The 20,156-nt window shown below is 40.7% G+C and overlaps 4 protein-coding genes across 10 annotated transcripts in view; 3 read left to right on the top strand and 1 right to left on the bottom strand.

Annotated features, from left to right (window-relative positions):
* Positions 1–327: 327 nt before the first annotated feature.
* hcls1 (hematopoietic cell-specific Lyn substrate 1) lies at positions 328–9,127 on the top strand. The gene is made up of 15 exons (XM_080757157.1): positions 328–428; positions 1,278–1,361; positions 2,260–2,333; positions 3,934–4,063; positions 4,438–4,548; positions 4,738–4,792; positions 4,891–5,001; positions 5,117–5,227; positions 5,305–5,360; positions 5,835–5,904; positions 6,252–6,400; positions 6,972–7,100; positions 7,301–7,508; positions 7,938–8,009; positions 8,148–9,127. Exons 2-15 carry the CDS (start codon positions 1,278–1,280, stop codon positions 8,279–8,281), a joined length of 1,494 nt encoding a protein of 497 aa, XP_080613283.1. The 5' UTR covers positions 328–428; the 3' UTR covers positions 8,282–9,127.
* On the bottom strand, positions 8,877–11,445 carry llph (LLP homolog, long-term synaptic facilitation factor). The gene is made up of 3 exons (XM_080757158.1): positions 11,344–11,445; positions 10,208–10,436; positions 8,877–9,410 (listed from the first exon to the last, which is right to left on the bottom strand). The coding sequence occupies exons 2-3, from the start codon at positions 10,422–10,424 to the stop codon at positions 9,241–9,243; spliced, it is 387 nt and encodes a 128-aa protein (XP_080613284.1). The 5' UTR covers positions 10,425–10,436; positions 11,344–11,445; the 3' UTR covers positions 8,877–9,240.
* A 261-nt stretch (positions 11,446–11,706) lies between these two features.
* On the top strand, positions 11,707–15,876 carry pex26 (peroxisomal biogenesis factor 26). Of its 2 annotated transcripts, none has more exons than XM_080757266.1 (5): positions 11,707–12,104; positions 12,817–12,957; positions 14,227–14,546; positions 14,678–14,818; positions 14,932–15,876. In XM_080757266.1, exons 1-5 carry the CDS (start codon positions 11,854–11,856, stop codon positions 15,042–15,044), a joined length of 966 nt encoding a protein of 321 aa, XP_080613392.1. In that variant the 5' UTR covers positions 11,707–11,853; the 3' UTR covers positions 15,045–15,876. The 2 variants fall into 2 exon arrangements, with proteins under 2 accessions (XP_080613392.1, XP_080613391.1); XM_080757265.1 differs by having other exon boundaries at positions 14,227–14,561.
* A 1,455-nt stretch (positions 15,877–17,331) lies between these two features.
* usp18 (ubiquitin specific peptidase 18) overlaps positions 17,332–20,156 on the top strand; it is a 28,211-nt gene continuing 25,386 nt past the window's right edge. For 5 of the 6 annotated variants that reach the window (XM_080757121.1, XM_080757119.1, XM_080757117.1 and 2 more), the window contains exons 1-5: positions 17,332–17,527; positions 18,736–18,832; positions 19,174–19,343; positions 19,429–19,508; positions 19,646–19,780. In XM_080757121.1, the coding sequence (XP_080613247.1) occupies positions 17,461–17,527; positions 18,736–18,832; positions 19,174–19,343; positions 19,429–19,508; positions 19,646–19,780 (549 nt within the window). In that variant the 5' untranslated portion in view covers positions 17,332–17,460. The remainder of the gene's footprint in view (positions 17,528–18,735; positions 18,833–19,173; positions 19,344–19,428; positions 19,509–19,645; positions 19,781–20,156) is intronic. The other variant, XM_080757122.1, reaches the window with a different exon arrangement.

Below are 20,156 nucleotides of genomic sequence, written 5' to 3'. Positions count from 1 at the left end.
TTAAAGAGAATCATAAACGCTAGTTTTGATTACTAGTAATAACGGTCGTCTCGTGGTAAGATTGGTCAGCCTGCCCCCAAGTGTCCAAAGTGTAGTATTACACTGTTCACTGTTTAGTATTAATTCTTGATTGTATTACATTTACAGGTTTAAATAAAGTATCTAATGTAAGAGAGGTGCAGGAAATCAACGTGGTGGTGGTGGTTGATTTATCGGACGGTATTAGCTGATCAATAGCAGGATATTATAACCGATTGAATCAAAGTAGCCTACGCGCCGGTGTAATTTCATTTACATCCTCGTAAGCCTACTGTAGGCTACTATCGCATTTAGCGCGTTCCACAACAGGTCGACTCACTGCCGTCTGTCGCATTTGCATCTCGGAGTTATTCAGATTAAAATATTTTGGAAACACAAACCATTTCAAGGTAAGTTTATTCCTCCTTAAACAATATGTGTTTGCTAGTTTAGTTTTCTTATTTTTGCCATCTTGTGTTTTGTTTAGGTTTTCATTTAAGGAAGTTGATTAAGTTACAGTAGGACTTGTACAGCTATTGTAACTTCTGAGTCTTATGTTCAGTGTTTCAAGACCAGAATATATAATTTAGCTGGATAGCTTAAGGCATCGTTGTAGCGTTTTGAGTCACAAGACATGGCTTTTATTTTAATCACAATAGCAATATATTGTGTTGGGTTTGTCCGTTTCAAGAAAATCTAAATGGAATTCATATTATTTCCACATAGGATTATAGCTTACATTATGCAATGTTTTCTATATCCTATCATGATTTTATTTTGTTCTACTTCTGTATTAAATCCATTTTGAGAGGGTGTTTTTATGATGAGGAAATGCAGTGCTGCAAATAACTTCTGATGACTTCCCTATTTTTTTTTACTGTCACTATGGGGGCTGGGGCTTGTGGTTCTATATATTTTTTTTTCCATGATTTAAAAAAGAAACTAGCAAGCAAACATAATTCTGCTTACATGCAAGCCAATTAACACTGATCATACTTTACTCTGCATAATCATCATGCTTTTATCGGGCTACCATTCTTCTCTATTCTGTTAACAATTATATTTTCACACTTACTAACTGAACGAATCTCTCTTTGTATTGCAGTCATTTCATTCATAGTTGTAATCAGTGTTCATTTTTAACTTGAGAGCATTTCGAGCAGTTTGTCTGAAGCCCAAATCACACCAGTTGCAACTCCTTGCAACGAAACAGTTTTAATAAATATCAACATTACTTTATATCCATATTATTCCACCAGATGTGGAAGTCAGTGGTGGGCCACGATGTGAGCGTGAAGGAGGCTGTGGAGGGCGACGACTGGGAGACCGACCCAGACTTTGAGGTATGAACAGTGGTGTAAAAAGTACTCTCATTAAAAGTATCAGTACTGCAATGTAGAAATTACTCTGTTACGAGTAAAAGTCTGGAATTCAAAACTGACTTGAGTGAAAGTGCAAAAGTAGGCTATTGGCATCAAAATGTACTTAAAGTGACAAAAAGTAGTCATTGTGCACAGTCCTGTCTCAAGTTTTCAAATGCATAAAGAAATAGTTTGAAAATAGCAGATCTACAAGCTCACAATGCGTCGCATGTGAGCTTGTAGATCCGCTATTTTCAAATGGCCGAAATGAAGTGGTTAATGTTTTGTAATGATAATCAAAATCTACAAAGTAACTAAAGCTTTCAAATAAATCTAGTGGAGTACAATGTTTGGATCCGAGATGTATAGTGGAGTGGAAGTAAAAGTGTTGGAAATTGGAAATACTCCAGTAAAGTGAAAGTACCTCAAAATGTTACTTTGGTACAGTACTTGGAGTAAATGTACTTGTTACTTTCCAACACTGGTTAATGTATTCAGGAGTGTCGAAACCAGCGTAGGCCTTTCGCCACCGAAGCGATCGACTGTGGAGACCATTCATCACTCACCACTTCCAGTTCCTCCTAACGAGATCAGATAAAACGCTTATTTATCTTGTCCATCCTGTCATGGCGTACGTTCACATCGCCTGTATTTGAACTCAGAGTGTGTCCAAATGTAACCAAATGGACCCACAGGGGTTTGCACACACTCTCAACGTTACAAATGATTGAGTGAACACTGAGGGTTTTACTGTGTGGCATACTTGGCAGTTGGCACTGAACACAGTCTTGCTTGCTTTTGTTTTATTGAAAAGCTCACTTGCTGTTGTTGTTTTTTAGTTTTAGTTTTTTCAGAGCTGACTTTGTGTTCTGTGTTTCAGAATGACGTTTCAGAACAGGAACAGAGGTGGGGTGCCAAGACCATTGAGGGGTCGGGGCGCCAAGAGGCCATCAGGTGACTATTACTTCAGTATATTTCAGTTCTATTGCTTCTGTACGTGAATGACTACCAAGCTAATTGAAGAGAATGCAACGGCGTCGAGCTGCAAATAGACGCCAGGTCATACAGTGACAAGAAGACAGTTCTATGTAGGAAGAGGAAAAGGAAGTGAAACTAAGTGTGCAGGGTATCAAGTGCCGTGTGTTTCCTAATATGGGCAATATGGGAAGATGACGTATATATTTAGTGCTGCACGATTCTCTGCAACATCAAACAACATCAAAGTACTTGACTTAAACCTCTCTTAAAGTCTCTCTCGTAGCAAAAACATAAGAGTAACTAAAATGAACTGGACCGCGAAATAGTGCTGCACGATTCTTGCTCAAATTGAGAAGTGAGGTCGGATGAGGTGTCTGAATCTAGATGAGATCTCGATCTTTTTTCGAATAATTATGCAGCACTATATTAAACCAATGCCACTGCCATGTCACTGACATGGTGTGGCCATGCACAAAAACACTGTTTCCCAAACAGTGGGTCGGGACCCTTTTGCGGGTCACAGACCAATTTTGAGGTCCAGTAAATGGGTCACGAGTAGTAAAAGTAGTAAAAAGCCCATTTTCTTTTCCTACTATAATAATAATATAAACGAACAAATCAAATAAATTCCATAAACACAAGAATTCCACGTTGGGTCATATGTTTTGGTCATGCAACTATATGTGGTGGAACGGTAGATCCCTGCCTGGAGTTGCACCACTCACTTCACACAGGTGTGATTTTTTTTTAATGTTGTGAACAACATTCTGTCAAATCGATGAGCAATCAGATAGTATTTCTCACTTAATCAAACTCCTGCCAATACCTTGTAGGCTTGTACCGCTGCGGTTGCCCGCGGCTAAATCCGCCATTCCGCAGGTCTCTAATAGGAGCTGTAGAGGAGGTCATTTGGGCCTGAATGTCCCCGCACTATTGGGGGATGCCTGGCCCTGGTCTATTCATTTATTTATTTTCCCCGACCGGCGCTGCATGGTGCATGCCATGGTCTTGCACCGTTAACAATTCCATTTTGCTATTTTGCATTCTTGCCCTGATGAAGACCTTGTTGGTTGAAACATGTTGGCAGTTAGTTGCCTTTCAATAAAGGCTTTCCTCGTTTTTAACTTTGAGTGCCCGGATCCTCTCTTTTTATCTATGTTCTTGATCCCGTTTTTGATCCGTGTGAGCATCTTTTTATCATCATCATGTTTTGCGATCTCCGCACCTGGTAAGTTCCTCTTTTCCTCCATTTAGCTATAGTTGTGTACTGTCTGCATACGTGCACTAACTGCAGTTGCTCTTAGTCCCAACTCGGTCAAGTGTCAGACTGGCTAATACACAACAATGTGAGTCATGACGTCCCTGTCATGAATAATGTCCCGCACTATTTACGTGTGCTAATGTCTTGTACCAACCCTAGTATCAACACCATTACCATTACTTTTATGGACTGTGTGTGTGTGTGTGTGTGTGTGTGTGTGTGTGTGTGTGTGTGTGTGTGTGTGTGTGTGTGCGTGTGTGCGCGTGCGAACATCCACCTGATGTGTGATGATTTGAATTCTGTGTAACCTTCCAGCGTTGCAGAGCTCAGACAGAACGTGTCTCGGGAACATGCGAAGATGAAGCAGGAGGAACTCTCGCAGGCTCCCAAAGCCTCCTACGGCTACGGAGGGAAGTTCGGAGTGGAGAAAGACCGCATGGACAAGGTTGACGAACCACAAGCGATAATATTAATTCCAAAGATATGATATTGTGTTTCTGTCAGAGCCCTTATTCCAGTGGCTTATTCTAATGTCTCAAATGAGGCCTTTGCTTTTTGAGGGGCGCTCCAACGTCTGGCTTTTGAAAATACGCCAAGCCAAGTCTATGGTCTTTGTTTGTTTAGAGCACTTTAAATAAACATTATAGGCAAAACTCATTAGGCAACATGTATATTGCTTAACGAAGATTATTTAATAGGGCTTCAGTCAATAAAATGAAAGTCAGTGTTCCTTGTCAGTTTTCCAACACCAGTGACAGTAATCCACACTGTAGGTCTGGTAATGTGTTTGAACGTTTGTGTTTGTGTACAACAACTCAGGTGGCCATGGGGAATGACTATGTGGCACACGTGGAGCAACATTCTTCTCAGAAAGACGGAGCGCAAGGTTTTGGTGGCAAATATGGTGTTCAGACAGACCGTGTCGATAAGGTGAGAAAAACGGAAATCTACTATTACACATTTACACTACAAATGCTCAATATTCAAGTCTGCAAACCTTTCTGAACAAACGAAGAGATTTATTTTTTACAATTATAAAACATTTATTAGATAAAATAATATAATGTTTCAGTCCTCCTTAAGTCACACAAACCTTATGCACATGTTTTGTTTGTATAGTCGGCTGTGGGTTATCAATACAAGGGGGAAGTGGCACAACATTCCTCTCAGAAAGGTAAAAAAAAAGCTGTCTGTGCTCTTACAAGAAGCTACATTACAAAATGTCATGATTTTCTGCAGCACAGTATCTAAACGGTATCTTAACTGTTTTAGATTATGCCAAAGGGTTTGGTGGAAAGTATGGGGTGGAGAAAGAAAAGGTGGATAAGACGGCATTGGGTTACGACTATAAAGGAGAAACGGAGAAACACCAGTCTCAGAAAGGTGAGTTCAGATCAGGTTATCAACTTCATTTGTGACAATGGGTGAAATGTTGTCAACATTGTATGTCAATATTGTAGTCGATCTATGCTAAATGTTTTGATCGTCGCTCCGACAGACTACTCAAAGGGATTTGGTGGCAAGTTTGGAGTTGAGAAGGAGAAAGTAGATAAAGCTGCCTTGGGCTACGATTATAAAGGAGAGACGGAGAAGCATCAGTCGCAAAAAGGTGAGGAAATTAAATCAAATTAAATAGACATTGAGGTTTATGGCCCTGGTTTTAAAGGTGATGATCTCTCTGTACAGATTACTCAAAAGGTTTTGGAGGACGCTATGGGGTGCAGGAAGATCGCATGGATAAGGTCAGTATTGAAAGGCTGCCGATGATGATGAATACTGGTAATTGGTCAGTCGATTAAAAGAAAAACCTATGTCAGTGGTGCTCAACCTTTTTCATGTCAAGGACCCCCAGAATTATCTCTATTGGGCCACGGACCCCCATCTCAAAATATGTAGTTCCAGGGACCCTCCCCAGAAGCAAATATTTCAGTTAAAAATGTTCGCTCTGGAAGAATATATATTCAAAGATTTGTGCCACATTTTCACGATTTTTCAAAAATAGCAGACCTACAAGTTCATAGAGCTTGTAGATCTGCTATTTTCAATAGCTAAAGTGTGACATAATGCTATAAACACCAAGAGGGGTTCCCGCCCAAAATGGGTTAAACCCTCTATTTTTCTCTCAAAATGACAATGACAAATATTCCCCCCTGTATAGGGATGCTAGGGTTCAAGTGGTTAATGAATACCTTTTCCATCTCACTGATTTCCTCTAGAGTGCTGTTGGCTTCATGGACATGGAAACTCCTGCATCTGCTTATGAAAAAACACAGCCACTGGAGGCCTGTAAGTTTTATCGTGACAAGTGGGGCACTATTCTAGCAATTGAACACATAACAATTCAATTCAACAATGAGGGGGCTGTGTTATTACCCTACCAGCAGTTAGTGACAGTGTGATTATGAGCAAAATAACTCGAAAATGAATGAAACTTTGTGTTTCAAGGTCGTGAGGTTAAGGTCCCAATCATGGTAAATGTTTACAATTGGCGTACATGCAATTGGTTGACACACCAAAGATGTTGATTTGGGCGGGTTTTGCATCTCCAGGTGTATTTGTTTAATATTGTGCCTATAGACCAGCTGTCTGTATTCAACGGCACTTTTCTTCCTGTATTTTCTGTACGCCTGCAGCCGGTGTGGGTGCAGGGAACCTAAGGGCTCGTTTTGAAAACATGGCGAAGGCATCGGATGAAGAGAACAAAAAGAAAGCAGAAGAGGAGAGGTCCAGGAGACAGGCCAGAGAGAAGAAAGAACGGGAGGAGGCCAGACACAGACAAGGGGTAACACACATAACAACACATGCAACCTGCCGACAACTTGCGTACAGGCAGATAATGTGCCTTTCTACAATTTACATTTTAGGCATTTAGCAGACACGTGGTAATTACCGCATTACATATAATACATAGAAATAGTCATCAAGGAAAATATTCTCTATGAGGCAATTCTCTGGGCAATATCGGTAGAAGGCGCAGTGGAGTAACTAAAAGTATTTCTTTTCCCGGTGGAAACAAAATCCCCTTTTGGCCAAAAAGTACAGTTTATACGTGTGGTGGGGGGCTCAGAGTGCGCCCACTAAGGAAAGTAGGCTTTCTAATGACACAACCCGCCTTTGTTTTGGTGAGTAGCAAAAACTTTATTTTTATTTATGCTAAAGAGGAGAGGCTGGTCTGCATTCATGCGAGCGGCAGAAGTTGAGAGTAACATAGCTCTAAATGCAACGCATTAGAGCTATGGACCAGAGCTACATACACTATAGCTTTCTGTGTGTGCTCTGGCCATCATGGCCATGTTTGACTATTTCCCATGCTAATCCATCATCGGTTATATTCTACGCTTTTCTTCTTCCAGGACGACAATAGGGAGGAAACGGTGTGTCGTCCACCTGCTGTTCCAAACATGAATGCAGAGGACAGTAGGAAAACAGCAGTCTACCGACCACTCCCTCCTCAGCCACCGGCAGAGGAACCTGATCAGGATGTACAGTATATGCCTCGGATTAATCTAAAAGTCAATCAAATCCAGATTATCTGAAATCATCCAGTTCAAGTACGGTGTAATTTTAAACCGATAGCCTCCTATCTGGATTGGGACTAGAAGATAGCAATCTTCTAGCATCTCCATTCTCCAAAGATTGAGTGCTTTATGAAACCAATGAGCTTTGTGTTTGATTTCTCCAGGACGAACCCGTGTACGAAGAGCCTCCACCCTTACACCCACGCTCGGATGACTTCCAGGAGCTGGATCAGCCACAGGAGTTCACACCGCAGGTGGAGGAATCCGGCGAAGACTACGAGAACATCGCAGAAGATGGCGGCGAGTATGAGGACGTCGCGGAAGAGGGAGAGGAACTTTATGAAGACATCGGAGCGATACCTCCTCCACCAGGTCTGGTTTTATTTGGTAGCACTGGTTTCCACCAACATCACTTTTTAGTTGCGTAATATTTTATTGAACATCTATTTTTCAAATAGAAAGTCAACGAAACAATGCAGTCATATGAATGGATAACAGGACGCTCGCCTCAAACCAGTTACCTCAGGCGTACAGCCAGTGTTAACTGCTCCGGCTGGTATTTAACTATGCCTACACCTAAATGGTTAACCGCAGTAAAACGGTGCCAATACCTAAACCCTATTCCTAAACTTAACCGCAGTAAAACTATGCCTAACCTTATTTTCAGTAAAAACAAATACAGGAACCGTCCCACCGAGCGGTCAGCGGAAAAAGAATTAGGGCGAGCGTGTTTTAAGGCGAGCATTCCTGTTACCATTATGAATATTTAGATTTACAAAATGTCCTTTCTTTTTTTTAAAGCCGATACAGACAATGATTATGAGGACCTATCAGGTGGCCAGACTGCAGAGGCACTTTATGACTACCAGGGAGGTATGGATACAACGCTGTATACTGTACAGTGTACATTCATTAATTCGGCTAATTACACAATTAGCCACTCTCTTACTTTTTCCCCGTTGCCTTCCTCACCTAAGGAAACATTCTTTATTCCTTCCTCCCTTCATCCAGGGGCTGATGATGAGATCTCCTTCAACTTCGGTGACGTCATTACCAACATAGAGATGGTGGACGAGGGCTGGTGGAGGGGACATTGCCATGGAGACTTTGGTCTGTTCCCTGCTGCCTTTGTGAAGATGCAGTGAGTGCCAGGATCAAGCTTTTCCAGGGTTGGAATATACATGTTTGGGACGTGGACCCATCTGTAATATCCCTTTTTTTGCGCTTCCTACATCTAGTTTTTTTATTATTTAAAGAGATTTATATTGTTTAATTCAAACACTTACAGAATTTCATGAATGAAAAATCAAAGAAGTTACATCAATAAAATGTTTACAAAGTAGTGAAAATAGCATATCTGCAGTATATTGTCAGTTTGGGTCAACTATAGGCTTTTATACGGCCTAGTTGCATATTTATACAATTTAAAACATTTTTCTGGAGGATCAATAAGATGGTATGAATAGATGACAAATCAGAATGTCTTTGAATCAGTAATTTACATGGTCATACCATTGGAAAAGCATACATAGTGGTTTCCAAACTCCATTATGTAGGGCTGTAGGCAATCAGATTTGTGATAAATTGTGAAATCACTATTGTCAGTGTCATATTCATATGGATTACATGCTATAATTGCATCCAACTGAAGTCTATCAATCCATCCATCACTGACAACGTATGGTCCATTAATGACCAAGTAACTGGAAATAATAGAGCAATCCCATGGAATACGATGCATCCATTTTACTCATACATTTTTATTGAGTCAAATAATACATGGTAACTGCCACAATGTCGCAACCCACTAATGTAATATTTACAAGAGTCTGATGTTCTTTTAATAAAAAAAGAAACTTATCAAAAAGGCATCCCTGACTGTTCCATTTGAACACAACAGCTACTCTTTAGTCTAGTGAACTGCTTTTCAGCCATACAGTACGTTTGGTGGTACAACCGTGAATAAACCTTTCTCCAACCAAGAACAAAAATACTTGTTCACATGACAATTATTGTGTATAGTATACACACTCAAAAGTAATATGACATATGCCTGCTGTCACAAGATATTAAGTAGTAAAAGGTCCTTTGGGGGTATTTTGTTTTACCAGGCAATGTGCTTATTCTTCTTGCTCTTGGGATATTTTCCTTTCTTTGCCAACCGTTTAGCTTTCATTTTCTTGATCTGCCGTTGGTTCATCCATGCAGGGTACTGTCCATTTTCATTCATTAGAGTTGTCTTGCTGCGTGTGCTGTCCAAATCCATTTTCCCCTCTGCAATAGAGAAATGCAACAATTAGACCTTCACTAAACCCCCAAAACCCTAGGTGAGAAGGACGATAAGAGCTCTTCAGTTCATATGTTTGAAAGGCTGCCTGACTTCCTGAAACAAGAAATGATCACATAGTGATATTTGTCAGGTGAAAGAAGCGCTGTCTCTATTGTGTTCTTGTCTCCGTTGTGTTCTCCCCCCATATTAGTATGATTATTATTTTGTTAACGTGTATGTTTGTGTGTCACAACCTCGCGGCCGTTGTTTGCGTTCATTTTCATTGCGTGGTTCAATGACATTTGTTGTGCAGCGGTTGTCGCTTTGAGGATGCGGTGGTAAAGCTTTCTCGCTATGGTGCGGAAATCAGCCCTTTTGTGCTGCGTGTGGCATAGCTTAAGAGGCAGGCAATCATACTACACTTCCATTGGCTTAGGCAGCCAATCAGGCTAGGCCGTCAGTATTACTAGGTGATGACAATGTCGTCTACATTTCATGAGCTATCAATCAGGTTTCAACTAGCCTGGGGTCCACCTATGCTCCCGGCAGAGAATCTAGACGCAGCTGCGCGACATGAGACTAATTAATTAGGGTGAGAGAGGAGTGTGTGTGTGTGTGTGTGTGCGCGTGCGCGTCAATTTAACAAAGATTAACAGAAATCAGCAGGGTGAGCGAGGTTTGCGCTACTGTATGCCGAATTGAAGTGGACTCGGCCCCAGACTTTTTTTCTCTCCCTGGAAATAAAAACGTCTGGATTTCCGAGGGTAGGTTTCAACTGACAACAAAAAATGATCTCACTCACCTCCATCACCCTCCACGGGAACTTCCACCTGCATCTTCTCCTTGAGTTTACTTGCTGGCACCACTGTGGCCACCTCCTGGATGTCACTCATGATGGCCTCTCCCTTCACGTCATTGCCTAAAGCTTGCTTCAAACGGGCCAGTTCCTTCGGAGCATTCTTCTTCCTCTTCTCTGCTCGCATCTTCCTCTGCCTCTTGCTCCTTAAGCTTTTTGCCATTTCAGTGATGTGCTAGAAGAACATAATACAAGATGGTCTATTTGTCATCATGGGAGTGAATGAGCAATTCAAGAGTTAAATGAAATCATTGATAAACATCCGTATTACTAGCTGGAATTTGCAACACTAGACCAGTAAGACGCGCAAACGCGGGAAGCGAACGCAGCTCGTACATATTTGGGTTTTGGACGTATAGCTGCTTTGGGGACTCCTTATATGGTTATGGCTGAGTCATGGTGACGTATTGATGCAACACACTGCATATTTGGACGTAGCTCCATATATGGGCACAAAGGGGGGACACACACACAGACAGACACACAGACAGACATGATCTGCTAGGTCTCATAGTAAGTGCTCACCGCTCGCAATTAGATTCATCCCATTATAAAACCAGAGTTGCAATACCCTCCCCTTTGACAGCAGAATGTAGAAATGTTATTTTTGATCAACATTCGCCTGTCACCTTTCCTAATGGCCCCACAACAATACAGCATGGTTGAGTGTGAGGCTAAAATCTCATCTAATTGTGGGCCGTGGCTGAAACGCTGAATAAATAATGGACAAAAATTGTTGAAAACCACTGCTCCTGTGATATCACAGCCATACTCTAGGCCGGGCTAGTGTAACAACAATAACACATGGTGATTTGAAGGGGATGGGGACATCATCTTTACGTATACAGATGTTTGTATTAGCACGAAATAAATACAAACGTGTATTTCTAGTTTCGGTTACTTAATACCCTAAATTAATCACATGGATGCTAGTATAAAATAAGCTAACGTTAGCGAGCATAGCTTGTTATGACCAACTATTCATCGGACAGCCCGATTGAAGGCCTAATAACCTTTTCGAATTGACACGATCATGCCGACTGTTAAAAAAATGACCGTATTAATTTCGGATTATAACTTACAAGTAATAGTGACTGTGTTCCTTGCTGAAATGCTCCGTCGCCGTGACTGTTCCGCAACACACTGCACACACGTGTTTAGGAAATGCAAGCAGCAATGTTGCCAGATTTTGCGATAGAAATAAGAGACCAGGTCTGTGGTAATATATTTTTAAAAACAAGCGGAGCCTTCTGCACGGAAAGACAAGCCCAAGTCGCTTATAATAAGCGGACATGGCAACACTGACGTGTTTACAACGTGGAAGCAGTTATGACGGAAACGAAGAAACCGTAATCTGATTGGCTAGCTGGGTTGGGTAGCCTAAAACGCAACACTCATTGGATTTCACGTCCAAACCCGGAACAAGGTTCACTTTCATCACATCATCAGGAGTAAACAAAGTACGAACAAAACGCTGATGAGATCTGAGGATCTTCTGCTGCAGCGAACCATTAAAAACATAATGACCAAATCAGAAATGATCAAGATTAGATAACCATAACGGTGTAACGTTTTTTTTTAGCTTTAAACGTATGTTATCAAGCAAAGGTGAAATAGAGATGATGAACAACAACAACTCCTCAACACCACCAGCAACTTGTGGGGCAGTCCGTGATAATGTCGGCAGCGCACCACTTGTTCCACATTTAGCACAAACAATCAATGCGTTGGACACAGCTGCAGAACAACTGTGTGTCCACAGAGACTTCCAAGCAGCTTTCGACACATGCCAAGGAGGGTTGGACAGTCTGACTCTTGTCAGCATCGAGCAAGAGGACAGCAGGCGAGTTACATTCATCCGTAACTGTGATGAACACACACTCACACACACACACACACACACACACACACACACACACACACACGATTGTCTGGGTAGACTAGATGGTTTGAGTGGGGATCAATATCAGAATATCTTCATTCATTATCTCCTTTATGATGAAATCCTGTACTGTTCTTTGACTATATAGAAGTGTCTCTAAATGTCTCTAAATGTTTTGATGAATTGAACATTGTGGACCCTCTTGTAAACAAGTGTAATGCTTAATTGGGTCGTCCACTAACAGTCTTTGTATTGAGTTTGTGCTTGAAATGTACTGTAATTCTGCAAACTGTTAATACGTATTTCAATCAATCAATCAAAAACCAATTCTGCACTGCACTTTTGACTGACATTATTATTATTATTGCCCTGTGTTTATTGTTTGAGTGTTTTTAGGTTTTATCACGTTTTTTTTACCATGTTTTTATTGGAGCTTCTTCTGGGCAGTTTCCAATCTTCTGTGAGAGTGCACAAAATAAATGGAACCAAATGGACTTGTAAAGTCTCAGAAGAGTTACAAATGGATACATTGGGTCCCTGCACACAGAGCGTGTTTTCCGAAAAACGTGTCCAGTGTGCAACCACCTTAATGATGAGGATGTTATTGTGTGTAAAGAAGAGCTGTTTTCAGCAATACTATGAAGTCTAGCTTTAATGTTTTGCTTTTCCCCAGGAATGGAGAGTTAAAAGCAGGCCTCTGCATTATTGGGATACAAGCGCTGGCTGAGCTTAATCGGTGGCAGTATGCACTCACTTGGATCCTCAAGCACTATGACTGCCCCGAGAAGATACCTGCTAAAATAATGCAGCTGTGGTGAGACACATGCTTATGTTTTAACAAATGCCTCAATATCAATATTGTGATGATAATATCAAAGGAGGGACCACTTTTCAACCTACCTTCATACAATTGGTCCTCACTAATGTTCATGATAAAATGCCACAATTTATTTCTACCTAGTCTGGTTCTCGGTTTTTTTCCACCGCTGGGGGGGGGAGGGGGCGTGGCTGCATGAACCCCCTGCCGTTATAATAACTTTCCGCCACTGGTATGCACTATGCAAAGGGTATATTCTTTCTACGTCTGAGCATAGACATGGTAAAGCCATGCCTCTGATTGGCTTACCGACACAGCCGGTGTCTCCGAGGTGGAAGATTCATGCTGGATAGTCTGCTGCGCGAGGTTACTCCGTGGTGGGAAATAAATAATACAAGTCAAGTACGATATATAATAGCTACAAGAGAATGACAGCTTGGCATTTTTGCAACTTTTATTTTTGTAGAAGAGGTAAACTAATATTGTTTATGCCGTTGGCCTGTTTATTTGTATACATGTGTGAACTTAAAACATTATTGTACTGTAAAAATAAATAAAAATCTTTTCCCTTAGTTTAGATTAATACACGATAATCAACACTAACACATCAATTATTCAATCAAAGCAAACGGCACAAACAATATTAGTTTGCCTCTTCTACAAAAATTAAAGTTACAAATTACTGTTGCGTGTTGCCATTCTCTTGTACTATTATTATTATTTCCCACCACGGAGTACCCTTGCATCTCGGAGGACAGGCAAGACGGGCAGTTTCGGTAGGCCAATCAGAGGCAGACGGGGCGTTACCATGTCTATGCTCGGACGTAGAAAGAATATACGCGTATGCAAAGGCTCAATTTATGTAATTTATATAGCATTTTATGTAGACATAGCAGCACTCTATAGTGTGTACACAATATCTTCATTATATAGATATTCCACTGTTAGGTTCTTCTAAAACGGATGTTTGGTTCGTAATTTACATTATGATCCTTGATCACTGTTGTTTATGTATTTGATGTATTACCATGTGTTGTTCTTGCTTACTGTGAAGTGTGAATCCCTCTGGATTAAGAGCGTCTGCTAAATGCCTAAATTGTAATATGGATGGATATAGTATGGATACTGTGTTTGTCCAGCCCTACCTTGCACACTAATGGCACGCTAACATCGAACATACTGTTGTGCTTTTCATTTATAATAACAAAAAGAAAAAAAATAACCCCTTCCTTAATTCCTGTCCCAATTTCTGTATTTCTTTTATAGCATACTTCTCTATACCAAAGTGGGTGATCAAGCTGCAATGCTGGAGTCATCAAGGCTTTGGATTCACTGCCCTTCCAACAGAACATTAGCAGAGTTTGGATCAGTTGCAGAGCTGTACCTGGCGCATGTACTTGTGCCTCTCAGACGCATGGAAGAGGCACGAGAGTTCATCTTAGGCGAGGTGGGAAATGTTGCATTCACAGAGGTGCAGAGGCAGACGGCGCTGGATTTCTTGGAGGAAAAAGAGCATCAAATTCTAGAACCACCTCCAAGTCCCAGCCATGACCCAGAGACCACCGAACTCACAACCACACCACAAGGTCACGAATCTCAATGTAACTCTAACTTATAACTATAGCTTACACATAGTTATGTAATCACACATGAATAAATCCTTTAAAATAATCTAAATAAAATAAAAATGTATTTGGTGTTTATTTATTTATTTCAGGTGCTGTGATCAACACACTCAAAGCCATGCTAAGGTTCTTGCGCGCAAAACTGTCAAAGGTCGGTGTCAAGTCATTCCCTCTCAGAAAAGTATTTTTGGCTATTGTCCTTCTCTACATTGTTTTTGTTCGAATGGATCCAGGTTAGTCAAATTATTAATTGTGTCTGATGCATACTTGGCCTGAATTACAGTTCTGTTGAAGAGCTCAATATTTGGTTGTAATAGAGTAATTGTATTTTCTTTTTTGTCCACAGCTCTTCCTTCCTCTTTCCTCTGGATTTCCAAACTTCTGCAACTACTTAAACAGATGTGGAATGGCGTGTTTGCCCCATACTATCAGGCTGTTACTCAGAAAAATAATTTGTAAAATACACTTCAAAATATAGTCTATTTTAATAACTAATTTTATTTGTATATTCAATTTATGAAATATGTTAAAACTATTCCTCAATGAACTGTGGCGTGTGAGTCTGTGAGAATATGCATTCTCCACTTTTCACAAATATCAGTTGGCTTTAATATTTTTTATTATAACAATCTAGTAAGTGTTGTTGATAGCTCTGAAATCCCAGAAGCCATATAATCTTTGTGTCATCAGTTCGTATATCTGGAGCTGCTCGATGGATTAATGGTTATGGACCACAAAATGTTATGCGTTTATACGCTTTGTTCTGTCTCAGAAGTTGGTTCCGGTCTCCGGAATATGAGAAATTCCTTGCTGCCAGTTCTATCACAGTAATCTTCCATCTTTACCAATTAGTACTTGAGCATGTTCCCTTCTCTTTTTGTCATAGTGTATACAAATGTGCCAGGAAAGGCATGTTCTGATTCTGAATCTAGAACATGTGAAACCTCACCTATCCTATTTGAGATAATACATGTGTAGTTTACTATGCCAGGTTAGAGTGATTGTCTGCCTTTCTATTCAATGGCAACAAAAGTGAGTTGGGAAGTGATCCATTTCTCATAATCCCTCCCCAAGAATAATGTGTTAACAATGCAATGTAAACCAGATGGAAACTGCCTTTCCCTATTTGAGTGAAATCTGTCTCTTGCTCAGTTGAATGCTCCTTTTCATAACTTGGTTAAAACTATGAAACAGATGTGATGTTATTTCCTATGCTGTCTACTATTCACTCCAAAATAATTGACATTCAAGGTTTGAACTAATATTGCCTACTTTTGCTTTAAATCCAGGAACTTGCTTAAATGGAGAGAGGCCAGCCGCCACATGATATGTATTGTATAGGTATTTATTTTACATTGAAACTATTGAGATTGACTGATTTAAAGTGTGTACTTTGATCGACTTTGTCCCGAGTCAAACTATAAGGGGAGTAGGACTATAGGGACTCAGCTGGGTGTGGCTGCACACCTGTTATGCATCAAGGAAATCGAGGCACAACTTGGATAAATCGGTCATCTCCACAAATATTCAAGGAGAGCCAGCAAGCAGCATAATGTGATGATCCTGAGGTACACCTCTGATGTTGGCACCCCATTATTCCCCATATGATGAAAACAGACAGTAAGAAACGTATAACTTGAATTATCAAAAAAATTATACCAGCACAAATTAGCACAAAAAGTATGACACCATTTCACCCTCTGGTGAAAATAAAGTGATATCCCCACATTGGGAGACATGATTTGGTTTGATCTGATGTATAATTTGGTCCAGATCCAGAATGAATGTATGTGTAGACAATAAATTAATCTCTTTAATATCTCTTTATGCTGCCTTTGTTTTCTTATAGCCAAAAGTCTGCCAGCAATATACCAGGCAGGCTATAACAAAATAAAGAAGAGAGCCGTCCCATTCGGTCTATAGGAGTTTTCCTTAATTGTTTTATTGAGCGAGTCGTGTGGAAATATAGTGGTCCTCTGGAGTGAGTGTGGAACTATAGTGGCCCTCTGGAGTGAGTGTGGAACTATAGTGGCCCTCTGGAGTGAGTGTGGAAATATAGTGGCCCTCTGGAGTGAGTGTCCAAATATAGTGGCCCTCTGGAGTGAGTGTGGAACTATAGTGGCCCTCTGGAGTGAGTGTGGAAATATAGTGGCCCTCGAGTCTGGAGTGAGTGTGGAAATATAATATAGTGGCCCTCTGGTGTGAGAGTGGAAATATAATGGCCCTCTGGAGTGAGTGTGGAAATATACGTAGTCAGGGCTGCACACAACTTTTTTGGTCTAGTACTCAGAGGAGTTACTTGGTGCTCCTAAAATGCGGCGACCCGTCTCGCCGGATGGATAAAAGAGGGATGCATGAATAACTTATAGCAAACAGGCTACAGTCTCGGCTCGTATTGGTGTAATATTTGTTATTGATTGATTGAAATATTTATTAACACTTTGCAGAATTACACTACATTTCAAGCACAACTCAATACAAAGACTGTTAACTGTGGAGGGGGCTGCCCTAAGGTTCGACCTCCCGTTAGTTCGACCGCGTTGCTCCCGTGCTTGCGGTTAGGTTTGCCCAATTCCCAATTACACTTGTTTACAAGAGGGTCCACCTTGTTCAATTCATAAAATTCATTACGATCCAGCATTACGAACGTGCGCCTTTTCCATCGCTATTACACCTCTCATCCTCCTCATCGGTAGGTTTGAACTTGGTTTCGTTTAACGGAATAGAAACTGAAAGTAACCATGCTGCTTGCTATAGTAATGTTTTCCTCCGAGGTGGTGGAAAGCCTGGTGGGCGAGGTTAAGTAATGTTGCTGCAGCAGCTCTACACTTGACGGTTGCTGCCCATATATTGCCTGCTCTTCAATATCAGTGACATGTACCGGTATTGGGATATGGGAGGAAGTGGCTCAAAGTTGGACCCTCGTTACATAAGGTCTTCAGGTAAGTGGTAATGTTGTCTTTTCATTTATTGAATGGGATGCTAAAACCAATGAAATACATGATTCTGCTGGTAATGCGGTGTTTAACAATCATGGAGTGTTTGTTTCAGCAAACAAGGGATCCACGTCTCTCCAGTTCTAAGCAGAAAATGCCTTTTCGGGTCAGCTCAGGATACCAATTTCATCCTATAGGATTCAGAGAGAATTTACACAGATTGAGATTAAACTGGAACACTGTAAAATTGAAGCTGAGCCTGATATTCATTGGCTACACTTTCCTGATTGGCTGAATTGGCAATGCAGTTGAAAATGCTGGAGGGAGCTAGCCATATGGTTCCCATAATCTGAGTTTCCAGAAGTTTTATTTTTCGCCACAAGGGGGGCGTGGTTCCCATGACTCGTCATGACAGTCATGTTCCAGAGCTAGGGTACATTGATTGATTGATTGAAATATTTATTAACAGTTTTCAGAATTACAGTACATTTCAAAAACAAACAATACAAAGACTGTTAACTGTGAGTAGACGACCCAATTAAGCATTACACTTGTTTACAAGAAAGAGGGTCTATTACTGAACAAACACTATATATTATTTTAGATTTAGAGGTATGTCTAGGTCCACTGTTAGTGAGATTTCTTTGTTTATAACAAAACTTTTTTTCCCCTTTTTTGTTGTTAAATGATTAAAGCCCTATATTTTGATAGTAATCATATAGACTCACTAGTGTTTGTTCATTAACAGGAGCCTCCCTCTGTCTCCAGCTCTTCAATAAACAGAAAATACATGTTTAGCCCTCAGGAAAGAGTAGGCTACACTCAGCTTAATTTGTATAGAGTTCCAGTTCCAAATTTGTCTGCTAATTTATTTGTGTCATCACTTTCAAATTCTCTAAAATTGGTATTTTCTGTTTTCATTTTCATTTTCTGTAAAGAGCTGGAGAGGCAAGGAGTCTAAGGACACCCCGGTTTCTGAACAAACAGTAGGCTACTTATGAGATATTAAATACTTATCTTAACTAAATAAAATCTTATGTTATGTTATGTTGCTATTCAGTCAAAAAAAGATCATTTTATCTGACCAAAGAATAATCTAAATGTAATGCTGTGTTTTTGAATAAAATGCAGCATTTACAGGTATCTGCTTGATATCTTGAAATTATTTGTCTGAAATATCTAGACAAAAGATGCACTGACTGGTGATTTTGCAGGGATACGAGGTCTCGGGAACTATGGTCTGTCCTGCTGCGTGAACGCTTTATTGCAGTCTTTCTCTGCTACCTGGGAACTGACAAACATACTAGACAAGTAAGTCCACACAGTCGTCACAGTATCTCCATAGTGGTTACCATCCTGGATAACTAGACAACAATAAACGCAGGGCAGCAGTGGCCCAGGGGTAGAGTGACCGGTAGAGAGGCCGGATGGGAACCGCAAGGTTGTCCTTGAGCAAGACTCTAAACCCCTAATTGCTCCCGATGTGCAGGTTGGTTCCTTGCATGGCCCACCATCGGTGTATGAATGGGTGAATGTAATGCGCCAAACTCTATATAAATGCACCATTTACCAGGGCTATACAGTACCGTATGTAGTTATGTACAGTAACAAAGACATCATAGATATGATTATTCATTTCACATTCTACAAAGGTGGAAACCAGACGACACGGAATGGGACTATAATGTCCCCCGACAACTAAAGAGAGTCCTTCGAGCCTTGCAGAGTGACCAGTCCCAGCCTGCTCCTCATGCAGATTTCCTGCGCTGCCTGGACAAAAACCACATTCGACGTATGAGCACTTACCTACCTCTACTTTGGGGTATTTAAACTAAAGTATATTGCTTGTCATTGTCACATGCTATTTAAGCTTTACAGGTATCAAAATGTTTTGCTTTGTACTGTAGTTTATATCCAGCATGACGCGGATGAGGTGTTCCTCGCTATTCTGAACTTAATGCATCAACAGATGGATGACAAAGAAGTGGTTCGTTGTTGTTTTTCTTTCTTTCTTTCTTTTTCTTTCAAATTATGACATCCTTGTTTATTTACATTTAGCCACTGCTATTAATTGGCATTGGCTTACAATAGCCCATGTATTTAACGTTATCTGCTCTTCTCTAGGCTCTTGATATCCAGCGTCTATACAAGATTTCAGTTGAAAATCACCTTCAGTGTTTGGAATGCGGTCACGTCCAGTCTGAGGCCAGCTACCTGCTCAGTCTCCCTCTGCACATACATGAGGGTCACAACACCCTGGTGAGACCATTATTATCGGATACATATGACTGGGATTCAGTCATTTTGACCCTAATTAACTAAACCCATTAAGACCTGAGGCCGATTCTACAAATGCCTTCTAAACCAGTAGTTCTCAAACTGTTTTGTGCCAAATTGATATATTGAATCAATACAGTATGGCCGCGGAAAGCATTGTGAAAGCATTTTGTGGCAGGGACCCCCAGAAGAGAAGATTTGTATTTGTACAATAGAGGGTATGCGCATGCATAAAGTGAGTGAGTGGCAAAGTGAGTTTAACGTCGTTTAACATAATTTAATGCAATCCGATTTTTGACACAGTAGGCATTCCCGCATAATGTTATGATGATGATGTCACATACCCTACTATTCAAAA

This window comes from Protomyctophum bolini (genome assembly GCF_963924005.1).
Source record: "Protomyctophum bolini genome assembly, chromosome: 23".
Taxonomy (NCBI): domain Eukaryota; kingdom Metazoa; phylum Chordata; class Actinopteri; order Myctophiformes; family Myctophidae; genus Protomyctophum; species Protomyctophum bolini.
This window is presented reverse-complemented; position numbering and strand designations above follow the sequence as displayed.

Excerpts from the sequence above, each read along its gene's own strand:
- hcls1 (XM_080757157.1), top strand. The coding sequence starts at position 1,278 with ATGTGGAAGTCAGTGGTGGGCCACGATGTGAGCGTGAAGGAGGCTGTG. Across the intron at positions 1,362-2,259 it reads AGACCGACCCAGACTTTGAG|AATGACGTTTCAGAACAGGA; the intron begins GTATGAACAGTG and ends TCTGTGTTTCAG. Across the intron at positions 4,064-4,437 it reads AGAAAGACCGCATGGACAAG|GTGGCCATGGGGAATGACTA; the intron begins GTTGACGAACCA and ends ACAACAACTCAG.
- llph (XM_080757158.1), bottom strand. The coding sequence starts at position 10,424 with ATGGCAAAAAGCTTAAGGAGCAAGAGGCAGAGGAAGATGCGAGCAGAG. Across the intron at positions 9,411-10,207 it reads TCCCGTGGAGGGTGATGGAG|AGGGGAAAATGGATTTGGAC; the intron begins GTGAGTGAGATC and ends TCTCTATTGCAG.
- pex26 (XM_080757265.1), top strand. The coding sequence starts at position 11,854 with ATGTTATCAAGCAAAGGTGAAATAGAGATGATGAACAACAACAACTCC. Across the intron at positions 12,105-12,816 it reads ATCGAGCAAGAGGACAGCAG|GAATGGAGAGTTAAAAGCAG; the intron begins GCGAGTTACATT and ends GCTTTTCCCCAG. Across the intron at positions 12,958-14,226 it reads GCTAAAATAATGCAGCTGTG|CATACTTCTCTATACCAAAG; the intron begins GTGAGACACATG and ends TTTCTTTTATAG.